At 32.2% G+C, this 15,455-nt stretch overlaps 2 protein-coding genes across 2 annotated transcripts; one reads left to right on the top strand and one right to left on the bottom strand.

The window, feature by feature from the left end:
- Positions 1–597: 597 nt before the first annotated feature.
- Positions 598–5,076, bottom strand: LOC136973915 (gelsolin-related protein of 125 kDa-like). Its single transcript, XM_067268689.1, has 7 exons — positions 5,015–5,076; positions 4,724–4,794; positions 4,059–4,557; positions 3,203–3,375; positions 2,516–2,963; positions 2,088–2,227; positions 598–627 (listed from the first exon to the last, which is right to left on the bottom strand). The coding sequence occupies exons 1-7, from the start codon at positions 5,061–5,063 to the stop codon at positions 598–600; spliced, it is 1,410 nt and encodes a 469-aa protein (XP_067124790.1). The 5' UTR covers positions 5,064–5,076.
- Positions 5,077–10,120: 5,044 nt separating this feature from the next.
- LOC136973918 (sialin-like) lies at positions 10,121–13,570 on the top strand. The gene is made up of 10 exons (XM_067268691.1): positions 10,121–10,244; positions 10,374–10,576; positions 10,647–10,877; positions 10,951–11,134; positions 11,205–11,338; positions 11,423–11,566; positions 11,634–11,766; positions 11,834–11,989; positions 13,061–13,146; positions 13,280–13,570. Exons 1-10 carry the CDS (start codon positions 10,208–10,210, stop codon positions 13,445–13,447), a joined length of 1,476 nt encoding a protein of 491 aa, XP_067124792.1. The 5' UTR covers positions 10,121–10,207; the 3' UTR covers positions 13,448–13,570.
- Positions 13,571–15,455: the final 1,885 nt, after the last annotated feature.

Raw genomic sequence — 15,455 nt, forward strand, 5'->3', positions numbered from 1 at the left:
TTGAAATTGAAACAAACAAAATTAGTTAAATTATGAGTATTTACTGATTTTCGTTTCAAACACAAAATAAAGCTTTTTTTTTTTTTTTTTTTTTTTTTTTTTAACTGTTACCCAAAAAAGGATTTTCTTTGGAATCGCGTCTTTTGGGAGGATTTTCTATAGGAAATTGGTCCCTATTTAAGTGTTAAAGGCTGTCCATAACGTCCACAGTGGAAAGGTCGAAGATTAGCACAATCATACAAGGGGAGGGGTGGGATTGAGTTTCAGTGGATGTCCGTTTTATTTCATTCAAGTTTAATAAAAACATAACACCGAATCCGAAAATATCAATAACGTTTATTGATTTAATCAATTTAAATACATGCAATTTAAATTAAATTAATTAATTAGGCAATTAATAATTTTGTTTAATTGAAGGTCAATTTGAAAATCATCATCATTTAATTAGATGTGTTCAAAATTTACAAATAATCATTATGAAAATTATTAAATTTGATTAGAAATTTTCCAATTTCATTCTAAATAATTTCTAGAGTTGATTTTGAACTTCTAAATTTGATTATCTTTAGAATTTTATCTCCATTCATCTGAATAAACTTAAATTTCAGACTTTTCAAATTTTGTTTCCTGAAAATATAAAATGAAATTAAATTAAGATTCAGAAAATCCGTGTTTTTATAAATTAATTATACCAATAAATTAATGTCAGAAATTTCTATTTAATCTAACAATTAACATATAAAATAATTTTGGTATTTACTCAGCAGATTTCCTTACAATTAAAATATAAAGGTTATAAACAACTTCCACAAATGCACGAACTTAAACACGAATGCATAAAATCTTCGAACCCGCATAAAGTATAACATTTTAAATCAAGAATATCAATTAACCATTCCAGAATTAATGAGTTATTTCAAAACATTCGTTTAAAACAATTAAATTTTGTTCAACGAGCTAGTCACACGATTGACGTGTCATAGAATTAGCAGGGGATATGACGTTGCACTCTGTATGATCCACCTTTTCGGTTGCGTTGGGTTAATGGGATACGACAACGTAACACACCTGTCATCCGTTAAAATCTTGTGCCTCCCGAAAAGAGTTTCTATGGGGAAACTGGCTCCTATTTAGATGTAGCCCGAAAAACTCCACGTGACCGAATGATAATGGGGCACGAGTACATTATTATTTCTATTCTCGATATTAATAAACAGAAAAAGTCTTACCCCGATTGGGGACGTAAACACATCATAAGAATTAAAATTCACTTTTATATAACTTTCAGTTATCCATCGCATTAATGTTTTCGTTTAATGCACGGAAAAATGAAGAATGCCATTCTTCCGAGAATCTGCATTACAAAGTCCAAACATTTTGGAGGTTCCTGAAAAAAGTATATATATTTTAATAAATCAAAAATAATGTGAAACAATTTTCAAGTTTCTTAAAACTATAAAACAAAATTTTCTAGGCCTGTTTAAAGTGTTTTTTTGTTTGCAGAAATAATTAATTGTATTGCATATTAACTAAAAACTTTTAAACTTTACAAATATTTCGAAGTAAAAATGACAAAAATACTCCAAATTAGTAAACAATTCATTCAAAAAATGAAAGTAAATAAATATATGTGATTATATTTTATGTAACGATGTTTGAATATTGATAAATGAAATTGTACCACGATCAAACGATTAGAAATGGCCGACTTAATTTATAGAAATGAGATGAATATTCGCAATTAGAAAGACACGTATTGTTATTTCTATGTGTTATTAATAATACCTAATTGTGAAAATTAATTTTAAGTTGTAACGTTTCTAAACGTTTTTAAATTAAATAATTTTACATAAAAATGCTTGTCACGAACAACATTAAAAAATGTTTATTTACAAAATCTCAGAGTTTAAAATATTAAATTAATTGTAAATTCAGATAAACATAAATAATATTTGCAACCAAATTAAATACAGTATTTCACGATTGTTACAGATTTGGAAATGTTTTATAAAATAAATAGTTATATTAATTTATATATATTATCTATAAATGTCGACGAAAGTAGAAATAAAAAATCGTTTCCTTACGTTTTTAACAGATTCCAAAATGATTTCTGCTCCGAAAAAACTTTTATTTTCGTCGTCTTTCGTTTCTTGGATAAGAATTTCGTTTGTCAAATTTTCAGTTTCATTTTTTATTAGATCTTTGTTGTCTTCCTCGCTTTCTTCTGCAAAAAAGACGATCTTATTGTTTAAAACTTTTCTCTTAAAATTTCTATTGAAGCTATAAACTGCTACATCAAACACGATAAAGTATAATTAAGAGTGGGTTTGACAATGTATTGAAACTGGTCAGAACTACTTTAATACATAAATGTGCATGACGCCTAACAACATGATATTATTATTTTTTAAGTAAACTCTTCTGGAAATTTGAGAATTCTTTGCATATTAAAACAATATTGAGTTATACAAATGAAGGAAAGCATCAAAGAGATAGATATGACGTATCTTACCTTCTTTACATTTCATCGCTTGAATCGTTTCCTCGCCATTGCCAGATTTTACAATTTCATATTTATCTGATGAATCGGATGTTTCAATATTTACATCAATTGTTGATTCACATCCAGGTGAGGATTCAAATACATCACCAATGCACTTTTCATTGCCGATATGATTTGATGACGATACGTCAATTTCAGTATTGATCTCATCAGATTTTTCATTGGAATGAACGTCATTATCATCTTCACTTATTGTAGTGCTGGTTTCTAATTCATCGCTTTCGGATAGTTCCGACAGTTCGTCTTCGATATAATAAAATTCCTCTTCCTCGTATATTACCTCTCTGACCAACGAGGTTTTTTCCAAATATCTGAAGGCCCATTTCAGAGGTCTTTCGTAGAATTCGTCATTTTTCCACGCAGGTGACATATTCAGGAGATCGGATTTTGTCGGAAACTAAAATTTAATTTTGAAATATTTATTAAAGATTTAATTAATTCGCACATTCAATTAAAACTGTACTCGGACAATTTTTAGTTAATTTATTTAATGGCATTTAAGAATATTTTCTCATACATTTGGCCAATGTAGATCAAGTGTTTTTTACAATGTGCACTATGTACTATTGCAATTTTGTAAGATATAAATATTAAGAAATTCGCCGAAAAGAATAATCTAATCATATGTGAACTTACAGCAATAGAATCATCATCGAAATCTTCCGATTCGTCAATTGTGGTGTCTCCTGTTACGTTCATTATTATACCAGTTTGTTTAATTCGCTCCACTATTTCTTCGGTTTTGAAAGATGCGGAAATATTCGCATCAGAATTACTTGTACAAGAAATTCCAGGTTCTGGTTCCACTTCTAAAGTATAGCAATGATACGGAAAAAGAATAATCACTCAAATTTATTTCGGAGCAATACAAAATGTTCAAGCAAATAAATTTATTTTATATTAAATGTACAAAATGCTATAACTTTATATTGAAATTTATTATGAATATTTAATAAATTTAATTTGTTTCCAAATTTCTTAAAATTGTATTACTATATTTCGTGAAAGATTATTCCATTATGATCAACCAGAGTTGTGGACACCCGACAGAAGTTACGGAGTCGTGGTCCACATATCCGGCTGTGTGTTTTCCATACTTGCATTTGTGTATTATGTATAATCCTTTTTGTATTGATGAATTACATTTACCGTATTTTACGGACTATAAGACGCACTTTTTTCTTCGAAAAATTGCCTCCAAAATTCAGGTGCGTCTTATACTCCGTAGCCTCTTATAGTCCGTAAAATACGGTACTATTTATGTTTATTTATTGATATATACTTAAAATTATATAAATAGTTTTATAAAGGTTTTATGATTAAACTGTTATTGTACAGGATCTAGATGGGCTATTGGCTGTAGGGATTCGGCCTGGGCTTTATTTTAATAGTCCTACGAACAGTTATTTTAAATACAACTGTTGATATAGGTATATAATCATTAACATATTAATTTATGTACTTAGTATGCTATTAGTTTAATGGAATTTACCATTATTATGTAGATGCATAGAAATCGCCAAATCTTCAGAACTTTCTAACGAGCAATGCATGTCCGGTTCTTTATTTGTTATTGTATCCGGAACAAAAATTTCATGTTCGGACACTTCTTTCTGCGTCTCACATTCCGATTCTGGATTACTTTGCAACATATTCGGTTGCATCGAATGTAGCAATGTTTCTGCTACAGGATACTCGGATTCATTTGTTGGCATTTGAAATGGAAGAACTTCTAGATGTTCATTTTCTTCCATTTCTGCCCGTGGCCAAAATTCTGGTATATTTGTGGCCACTTCAAACTGCTGCTCTTCTTGGAAAGGTTCATTTGAAACCACTTCCGCCTGTGACCAATAATTTTGCATCTGAAATCCTTGTAATGGCGGTCCGTATAAACCGTCTTGACTTGGAGGCCCATAAGCAAGCGGTACGGAAGCTTGTTGATATGGAAAAAATGGTGAATATAGTCCATATTCGCCATGTGGTATGAAATACTAAAGTGTGAAACAGAATTAATTAGTTATAAAAATATCAAGCATTCATATTATTTTAAATTTCTAATTTAAGCAATCTTAACAACAGTTGTATAATTTATTTCTGTTATTGTATGGTTAATATTTACTGTATTTTAAGTAAGATAAAATTGTAATTTTTACTTACTTGATAATCATAAGTTACATAAAAACCATCTTCGTACCAGAAAATAGTTTCAATGCAATAACAGTCGACATCTGTAAATAATAATTTTATATTACATGTAATTAATGGCAATCAATTATTTTCTCTTTTTAATCAACTTATTGAAACGAGAAAGAGCAGAATTGATCATTATCATAGTTTATTATGAGAATATTTTCATTTATTTTCTAACAGTTACATTTAACGCGATGCTTTTATTTACGTTGTTAACCTGCGGTGATCTAATGAATATAATTATAATGATAAACTTACTTATAAAACTCATCATGAAGAAAATAATACGCATAAAAATATATCGCATCGAATAACTTCGACAAAAAGCTTTCTTTGACAATCGCCAAAACTATATTATTAACAATTATTGTTAACGCAACAATAGACGAAATAGGTATTGTTGCGCGGCGCGTCTGACGCGCGTCACGCGCGCCATAACCAGTTAATTGCCAATTACATTATAAGAAGCCGTATATAAATGTATAGGATGATTACTTCTGTTTCGTATTACTATTTGCAAGTGGTTTTGTTATTATTCCTTCGTAAAAAATCGGATTCGAATCTCGATTTAATATTTTCATCGGCTCGGCGCTCGTCGCATTGCGTTATTTATTATTCTTCATACGTTTATTAGTCTTTATTACTATTGCTGTGTCCGCGACGTGCAAAGAGTAAAATAAAGTGCAGGCAGTAAGAAATGTTAAAGGTGGCGTCAGAAAATAATTTTAGACCATATTCCGTTGGTTTCTACGTAGAAATCTCGAAGATGTTACAGGTTTTATATGCGGCAGCTAAATTATTTGTTAAATCTATATCTTTATTTGGAATCGCAAGAAGATAATACACTGTTTTGTTTCTTCTTTTAACCATTGAAAACTTTTAACTGATGAAGTAAAATCTTTCTGAATAAACGACTTAATGACACTGGTTGAGAGGCAACAGTGTCGAATGCAGAGAACTTGTCTTTCAAGATTCCTATTTCTTTCAAATAGCATAAAATATAAGCAACTAAAAAACAGAAAATACGCTATTAATTGTAAACGTAATAAAATTAAATAGATGTCAATAATAATCGACTGTTAAAAATGTTTTTTTTTTTTTTTTTTTTTTGTTAAACTGTGTCAAAAATACTGATAAGTATTGTATAAAACGGATATGTTTTAATATTTTATAATGTTTAAAAATAAATTGCCTATAAATTCCTCCGATAAAAAAGAAAGATCCGTTCGAAATTAATAAATGAAAAGTAATTAGTAATAGTCATGTAAGCATGCATGCTTCTTTTTTAAAAGAAAAAGTATTTTAATGTTATACAAGTCATTTAACATACTTAAAACCACAAAAAGGAATTAAACGCTGACTGAAGAGGGGTAAAAGAACCCGAAACGCATACCAATGAATAAATAATGTAATAAACGCCTGGTGTCCTATCAATTTCACTCCCTTGTGCCGAATAAATAAAGCAAACAAGAAGACACTGTTTAAAAATTAAGAGATTTTGTCAGTCAAGCAGCTTCTAAAATTCCTTGTCATTCTTGTTAGCTCCCACACTTATATTACATTTGAGATTTACAGTTGTTTTATCCTGTAAGTGCATTATTTCGAATTTATCTTGTTAATTGTGGAACGAAAATTAGTTTTCTACTATTTTTCATCTCTATGTAATTTTTTGCAACCAATAATCATGTTTACAATATGTTTATTATATATATCTTTACGCATTTCTATTTTGTAGCATCCAGCATTTAAAAAGGAAAATCGTGATACTGAAGTTACTCAGAGTTATAAATAATTTTATTTAAAGCATTCATAATACAGTGTATTTAATTTAAGTGTATGAATTTTAAAGAAATTCTCTTTATAATGTTGCTTTCAGGGCACGCTCAGCATATATTATTATTTAACTTTAAAAACGAATAACAGAAAGACATTTCTATCCACTTTGGAAATTCTATAGGAAAATCTAGAAAATCTGTAATTTTTAAACATATTTTTAATTTATTTAATTTAAAATATATGCTCTCTATCTCAAATTTTCTCACCGATCCAAGCGTTTCGAACATGAACAACGCCAACACCATCTTCACAGATGAGTCAAAATCTTTTTCTGGTACGGGCGCTGCCATCGTGCACAGAAATAGCAACTGTACACACCCGGTCCACAAAAGGGCTTTAAACTTGCGAATTACTGCTCTATTACGCAAGCGGAACAGTACGCCATTTACAAAGCATTGGTCTACATCAGCGTTCCCCTGCCTAGCTCTTGCGGACCACCAGTGGTCCGCAAGAGCTAAAATATGGTCCGCGAAAGATTTAAAACTTTTATTCATTTTAAATTATTATTCTTACGTTGATACAAACTGAATTTAATTTTTACTAAAAATGTTATTTTTTCTATTATAATAGTACTGTTAAAGCATGTTACTTTTGAATTTAACGATTACTTATGTTAAAAGTTCTGATTAAAGTTTATTTTTCTTAGACCTTGCGGTCCCTGCTAACAACAATGAAATCAAACTGGTCCCTGATCAAAAAAGGCCAGGTCGATCTCTGGAGCATAAGCAACAAAGCCCAGAGTAACTAATTCCACCAACTCACCATGGACGAACTCAACAAAAACGAAAGCAACCTCGTTTACTTTTCCTGGAACCGCGCTCCATCGAGGTGTTATAGGAAATGAAGAAGCAGATGTGCTGGCAAAGGAGGCAGCCACTTCTCCTGCCACACCAAGCTTCAATGACATCCCAACCGTGGCTATCAAGGATCTTATTAGAGAAACGCTCATCCACATGTGGCAGAGGGAATGGGAAGAAGCAGAAACCGGCAGGACTACCTTCAAGTTTCTGCCTAACATTTCCACCCGTCTCGCTCTCAACCACATATATAGCAACTACTTCACCAGCCAACTCCTTACTCGCCATGGGAACTTTCGCCAGTACTTCAATAGATTCTACCACAGCGATACCCCCTTCTGCCAGTGTGACAGCGGCGCTATAGACGTATAGAGGATCCTCTGCACTTCATCTTTGAGTACAACCTCTACGACGCACAGAGGACTCAACTTATCCACAAGGCCCTCATTGAACGATTCAACTGGCCCTGCACGCCCGATCATCAACAACAGTGCCAACAACGGACTTACCGAATTTATTCGGGAAACCGGCGCTTTGGATCCAGACTTCTCCGACCGAAATCAGACAAGAGATTCCTGACAGAACAGGTGACCTCTACACTAGGGTCTTCGGCAAAACCGGCGAGGTCTGTTTTGTATCCAGCCACACTTACGTTTGTACTCCGACGGCATTCAACAACCACTTCTCCTGTGTAATCGTTATTTGTTTGTGCTCGGTAACGGGCCCCTTTATTGTAATCAAATTGTGACAGGACAGTCACCTTCTGTAAAGTTAAAACGCACGATACCTTCGCGGTACACTACCTGTTTAATGTCGGCTCTATATAACTGCCGCGATTCAATGTTATATTGCAATCGATGCCTTTCCGTGGAATTGGATATCCAGTAATAGTACCTTACGGAAACCATGCAACCTGCTGGGTAATGTAGCGCGCTATCTTAGTTTCACCCCATCGCCTATATACCCCCCACTCCCAAGCCTCTTTTTGTAATTATTCATCACATTCAACTCCTGTATTTGTTATTGTTCTGTAACCACAAAGCTTTTCCTATATATGTAACACGTCATATCCATTTGTAAATTCCCTCTTTCTGTAACCTGTAAATGCATTATTCTATTTAAACTACTGTGATGCTCGCGCTGACGATCTCTCCCATCTTCACCATCTTTACTATCACAATTTCACCCCACCTTATCCATTCCCCCTCTTATTCTACTTTTTTACCCCTGGCGATACCTCTGAATAGTCCTGATCTTCCGCCCCTTTCATTATAAAATAAAAATTCGATTCTATCTTCCCAGAGAGTGTTTGAAAATTGTTACCGGTGTTACCAGTAACTGCCGGTAGTTACCAAGGCGTTTAGAAAATGTGACGTAACTAACTATTCGCGTTTAAAAATCAGTTATGACGTCACCGGTATTCTCCGAAGTAACTGTCTGTGCTGAAGTGTACCTCGAAGAAAAACAGGTTGAGAATCACTGCTGCTACGATGTTGCAGCGCCATTTACCCCTCTAGCGGACATTTTTTGTTTCCAATAAACTATCAACCAAAGGACCGTCTGTGTAAAATATGAAGACATTATACTGATTATTTCTCCATTACATTTTTTTAAAACGTGCACTTTTATTACAAACACCCCGAACGTATAATCTACGTCTCTAGGAGCTATAGTACGTTGGCACTTTCTTAGGGGGAAAAATCTCTCTTATATTACGAGGAAAGTTAAATCGTCTATTAAAATTTGAGTTTTAAAATGAAATCTCGCAAATTGGCAAATGGTTTCTTGTAATGTAAATGTTACATAAGAAGTTGCGTTTCCAACAAAAACTTTACGAAATTTATATCATACTCTCGTACGTTTGAGATGGAAAAGTTTGTACTTTCATTATATAGAATTTATGCAAGTAAATTTTTATATTTCTTCCGTAGCAAGCAACCAAATCTACTTAATAGTTTTATCCCGTTTTAAATCAAAATGGCGACGTTTACAGAGAATAAGAGGCGTACGGTGATGTACAGAAAATTAATTACGTTCGTATTTCGTCTACAGAAACAAGGGTATAAATTTACTCATAAAGTTGTTTTGTGGACTTTAGATTAATAAAAAAAAATCTTGATAATTTTAATTTTATGATTACAGAAAAATTATTACATCTTTGTTAATCAGACAGAACGGTGGTGGATATGCTAATGTTTAATTCACAAACGAATTCTATAGAGGAGGAAACATAGAAAATGATGAAAAATTATAAAATTATTGTAAATCTGGAGGCCATAGCTACAACCTAATGTAAATTTCTATACAAATTTCTCAAGTATTGGCAACGATTTAAATTCAATTTTTTGATCTATAAGTTATAAATAGCTAATTTCATTCCACGTGTTCTTAATTAGCAGAATTTTCCAGATAATACTTAAACAAGAGAGGGGACATCAGTTCAAGTAACTCGATCCAAAATATAAAACAGACTTCAGACTAATCACCAAAAAACTTCATCATTTAATAATAAGTTATTAATTAGGAAATCTCAAATATAAACCACACTCCTCCAATGTTAAATATCTATAACATATAAAAAAAACCGTGACTACATATACGTAAATGGTTTCGACGTAAGCAAATTAAGTTGCAATCCATTTTCTTTGACAGTATCATTTAAATTTAAAGCTGTCGAAACGGGGATTTGGACCGTAGATATCGGGTTATATATCACTGATGCTGGATTATAATACAGTTGATAAAATGAAAAAAGCCGAGTGACGTAAGCTTCTATACAAAAGTGACACCAGTCCATTCGAAAGCTTCATACTTCAAAATGAAGCAGGACGTACGTGAAGGAAAAGCCTTATACAGTAAGTAACCTATAAAGCTCGATACATTTCTTATCTACGCTGTAAAATATTATTTGCTTTTTTAAAATTGGAGCGTAACATAATTTTCCCACTTTCTAAAATCGTCTTTCCTTTTTATCTTTGTTACAGAAATTTTACCTGCACGATATGTGTTGGTTTTCTTTATTTTTTTGGTATGTATGGAGATGTATGCTCATAGAGTCGTGCTGAACGTAGCTATTGTGGCCATGGTAAATAATTCGGCGGTCGAGATGAGCGAAACTGAAAATATTCTCCCTCACGAATGCCCCGATAGCGCTGAAAATCAAAATATCACGTATAATTACAGAGAAGTGAGTAACGTATCGTACATTACACATAACAGTGCTCATATAACTAATCGTTGTATTTTGTTTACTGTAGGGAAAATTCGTTTGGAGTCAACCCGAACAGGGAATTATTTTAGGAAGTTTCTATTATAGTTATGTCATTTTCCAGTTTTTGGGAGGTTCTGTCATTCATCTGTTAGGTGTCAAGCGTACTTACGTCATTACTGTGTTTTTTTCGTCGGCGTTATTATCGATAACACCATTTATAGCCGAACTCGGTATAGCGGCCTTGACGTGTCAGAGAGTTGTCTTAGGAGTGTTGCATGTAAGTTACTTAAACCATATTTAAATCTTTAATATTTTCAAAGTAAAAATTTTTTTGTTTGTTTTTACTTTAGGGACTGACGTATCCATCAGGATTTACCATACTTTCAAGATGGTCTCCAGTTAACGAACGAAGTACATTAATGGCTATTTGCATGAGTGGAAATTTGATTGGTTCCATAATTACTACTACACTGACTGGTTACTTGTGTGAATATGGTTTCTCGGGTGGTTGGCCTTCAGCATTCTACGTTATTGGTAATTATCTAATGTATTCTATAGAGTTATTATTCACCAATGTTAAACAATTACATTTATTATATTTCAGGTATTTATGGATGTGTTTTGTCCCTCGGTTTGTTATTTTTTGTATATGATTATCCGGAAGAATTTTCCGGTATTTCTCAAAAAGAGATTCTTCATATACAACAAAACTCGAATAATAATACTAATAATATTAAGGTATATAGTAAATTGAGTTTTAAATTAAATGTTTTCAGACAGCGCTTCCTTATTAACATAATTTCGCATGTTTAACACGACCAGAGAATTCCTTGGAGGAGTATTTTAACATCTGTACCAGTATGGACGGCGTGCATTGTAAAACTGTTGTTTAATTGGGGTTTCTATACCATTCTATCAAAATTACCATCGTATGTCGAGAATGTTCTGCATTTCCCAATACAGCAGGTAACGTCTGACAATTTTAATGAATATTTTTAAAAGAAAATTCACATTAATAAATATTTCTGAACAGAATGGCTTAATAAACGCATTCATGTATTCAGCGAATACGTTTGGCCTCATTATATCTGGTTACTTATCAGATTTGTTTATTAAACGTAAATATTTCAGCCCAACAAACGTCAGAAAAGGCTTCGAGACTCTTTGTAAGTGTAAATATTCTAATTATACAATATAATGTTTCGATTATAATTAAGTTATTATATTATTTAGCTGCTATAGGGACCAGTGCATGCATGATATGCATTCCTCTGGTTGGATGTGATTCAACAAACGTCATAATAATACTCGTCCTGACTACTGGCTTCATGGGTCTTGTTGGTGGTGGTGACAACTCAATCATTCTGAACTTAGCACCTAAATATACAGGTAAACATTAACCCCATTTATTACATGTTAAAATTCCGCAACTCAAAACTTCTGTGTATTTTATTCAATTGGTTTAATTTTTCTTCTATGTTCTTCAGTGTTTTACTGTCGTATTCCTCGATTGTTTTGTTTTCTTCTATTCATGAATTTGTGTTCTTTAGACTTGTTGTTAGGAAGAAACTGAAAAGACTTCAAGAAACTTCGATTTCGTTGAAATTTCCTTAACTCTTTTACTATTTTTCATGAAATTCCGTGAAAATTTTCTCAGCTTTTTGAAGGCCTTTATATATATTTGATATATATAAAGTTATGTATGTGTACGTATGTTCGTTTGTATGTCGCTCTAAATTTCAAAACCCGTGGACCAAAAATTTTGAAATTTGACACGGCCCTTCTACGAGGGGCATTAATGATATTACATTTTGGAGATAAGAAAAAAGTGGGGGTAAGGGTCGTATCTCGAGTGGAGTCAGAGTTAATGAAATTTTACTCGTTAATGGCATTGACAACGTTTTTAAACACTTGCTGGCTCAATCAATTTTTAAAAGATAAGACCTTTTAGAAATTAATTAAAAATTATCGGACTTTCTGGTCCCTTAACCTTTATTCGAGCGCTGGAAAAGTCGCGCAAGAGCCGTTGTTATTATTTTCCCAAAGATCCTCAAAAAATCCTCAGTCAAAAAATTAATTCCTTTAGTATTTTTCTTCAATATTTCTCAAATTTTTTACAGATTTACCCTTAAAATACGTTGAAAGTTGTTGTTTCTTTGTGTTTTCCTTTGCGGATAAAATTGCAATATCGACTCAGAGAGTTAAATTAATGATATTAAATTTGACAAGGTTGTTGTATATGATAAGGACGTTTCAAATTAGCGATAATTCAACTTAAAAGAGGCAGACAATAAATCTCGAGATTACTTAAAACAATGTTTGAAACGAACTTAAGATAACGATATACGTCTCGGTTAACAATATAAACGTGAAGTTTTTAATACGAATTGTAAAATAAGCATATTTCTGTTTATTCTTAAGTTTTAAACAATTGCAAATATAACATTTCTTACGTTTCAGGGCCGTTGTTCGGATTGACTAATGGATGGGCTGCAGTTCCTGGCATCTTATCACCGTATATAGCTGGGCTGTTCCTAGATAAAAACGTAAATAAATTTTATTGATAAAAAAGAAGCTTATTTATCATAAAAACTTCATAAAAGTTTCATTTATTACGAAAGGTTCTTAATGGATTCTTATTGTAATGAAATTTGATTGATGGTTTAATTCTGCTTACAGCAAGGAAGCATGGTGCAATGGAGTTACGTCTACTATCTCTCGGCGGGATTTTGTTTATTGGCGTTGATTATCTTCCTGATTTTTGGTTCAGCCGAATTGCAACCTTGGGCTGAAGACGATTCGGAAGAAACAGAAGTAGAGAAAGAAGTTGTCTCCGTACCAAAATAGGGTGCTGCAAATGCCAAATTTATAAATTTCTTTTTTTATTAAATTTAAAGTAATGGAATTAAACAATACTTTGTGAAAATATAATAACATTTTGTAAATAAAATTTAATATTTTTAACTATAACTTCGAGTGTTTTTCGTAATGGTTAATATTCATATTTAAAGATAGAAAAAACTACGAATTCCTATCTAAAAATTAAAATCTTTTAATATTTCTTCGATCGACAATTTTATAAATAAAAAACTAGCAGACGAGCCCGGCGTTATTCGCTCAAAAAGTAACGATAGCGAAAATTAAGATTATTAGTTTATAGCCCCGATCTTACCCTTTTTACCGGGTGCAAGAATTAGGTTCACCCTCTTCCGAGACTAATTAGAAATTTTTAGATTCCCCGCAAAAACCGCATCTAAATTAGTACACTAAAATTGGAATTTAGTGTATTTTTTAACCCTCTTCCTCTCCCTGCCAAGGGGAAGAATTTCGGAAAATTGCTTCTTTGTGTACATTCTCATGACGTACAGTACATTAATTGTGTACCAAATTTTATCTGTCAACTCATAACTGTTTGTGCTCTGCGCTTTATATTATTGACAAGACTATGTCTTGTTTATAAAATCGTGCTGGCTGCTGTGTTACCAGCTTAGAGGTATGAAGGAGCACGTGTCAAGAGTTGCAATTTGGCTCAGAGTATTAGGTGCCCAAACATGCGCGCATAAAAAAAACCAGAATTGTAGGTAGTCATGAGACCGAGAACCGAGTCAAAATAAAATTCAAAATGGCGGCACTCTCTACAAACAGGCAGTAGTGCGAGATTTGTGCATGCGTTGCTGGTTGGGAAGTTGGAAATACGAATATTGTGAAATCGAATTTTGACAAACGAATCTTTGAAAAAAATCCATTTACCTGTCCCTGTGTGTCTAGCATTTTTCAACTTTCTTCATTTCTTCGTATGGCTCCAATCTACTAGAATTTTCTGTATATCATTTTATTGTCCATTCTTTCCAGATCCTTTTCTGTCTTCAGACTTGAAGTTCTTAAATGAGTAAAAGAGAAGAGCAACAGTCCAAAAAGACTACTATAGTGATTTAAATATTCGTTCACTTTTATCTACAGTAGAGAGTCGTTTATCCGAATCAATTCAGAACTGGGGTTGTTCAGATAATTGATTTTTCGGATAACCGATTATGTACGAAAAAATATATTAACCTGTCCGATGTTTGAAATTTTTCTCCGTTGCGTGTCGCTTCGTGTTGAATTTTCGTGGATTTTAAGCCTAACGAAAATTTTTATTATAATCGAGGCTATTGTATCGTTAAAAATTATTTCTTTATTTTGTATAAACAAAATAAATATATTGAAAAATACATAAACAAAAAATTGTACTTTAGAAGTAAATCTAGTATCAAAAAAGTTCGATTCAGCACGACACAGTCTGACTGGAAAGCGTTCGGATAACCGGAGTTCGGATAAACGGCTCTCTACTGTATAACCTTTATAAATATATATCAAATACTACAATATAATATAATAGAAAGGTTAGAAGTACGAAATAATCTTAACGTTTGCTTTTATTCTTTGCCCAGGCAACCCGGGCATACCTGCTATAATAATTGAATTTTGTTTAATTTGTTAATACGTTTCGATAATTCGTCATATGTAATGTTAGTTGGGTTCGTGGGGAATTCTTTATGTATTTTGTTCTTTATTGTTCCTGTTATTATTATTATTATTTTTTTTTTAGTGATTTTCCATTCTCATTTATTGTTTTGATTTATCGATTGTTATAATCGTTAACTTGTTTTTATTTAAAAATATTTTACAGTATAAAATTTTTATTTGTATTTTGAGAAATTTTACGCTCTATTTATTCCTCTTCGTTTGATTGTGGATTTTTTCAGTGCGTTTTTTATATTGTATTTTATTTTATTATCTTCTACTTCGTCAGATATTTTCTCATTGCAGGTTTTATCGGGTTTTGCTACAACATCTAGAGTTTTGTTTCGCTAGG

This window comes from Centruroides vittatus, unplaced genomic scaffold (genome assembly GCF_030686945.1).
Source record: "Centruroides vittatus isolate TY-2023 unplaced genomic scaffold, ASM3068694v2 contig_3308, whole genome shotgun sequence".
Taxonomy (NCBI): Eukaryota; Metazoa; Arthropoda; class Arachnida; order Scorpiones; family Buthidae; genus Centruroides; species Centruroides vittatus.

Excerpts from the sequence above, each read along its gene's own strand:
- LOC136973918 (XM_067268691.1), top strand. The coding sequence starts at position 10,208 with ATGAAGCAGGACGTACGTGAAGGAAAAGCCTTATACA. Across the intron at positions 10,577-10,646 it reads TCACGTATAATTACAGAGAA|GGAAAATTCGTTTGGAGTCA; the intron begins GTGAGTAACGTA and ends TGTTTACTGTAG. Across the intron at positions 11,339-11,422 it reads ATAATACTAATAATATTAAG|AGAATTCCTTGGAGGAGTAT; the intron begins GTATATAGTAAA and ends TAACACGACCAG.
- LOC136973915 (XM_067268689.1), bottom strand. The coding sequence starts at position 5,063 with ATGCGATATATTTTTATGCGTATTATTTTCTTCATGATGAGTTTTATA. Across the intron at positions 3,376-4,058 it reads TATGCATCTACATAATAATG|AAGTGGAACCAGAACCTGGA; the intron begins GTAAATTCCATT and ends GCTATACTTTAG. Across the intron at positions 2,964-3,202 it reads TCGATGATGATTCTATTGCT|TTTCCGACAAAATCCGATCT; the intron begins GTAAGTTCACAT and ends ATTAAATTTTAG.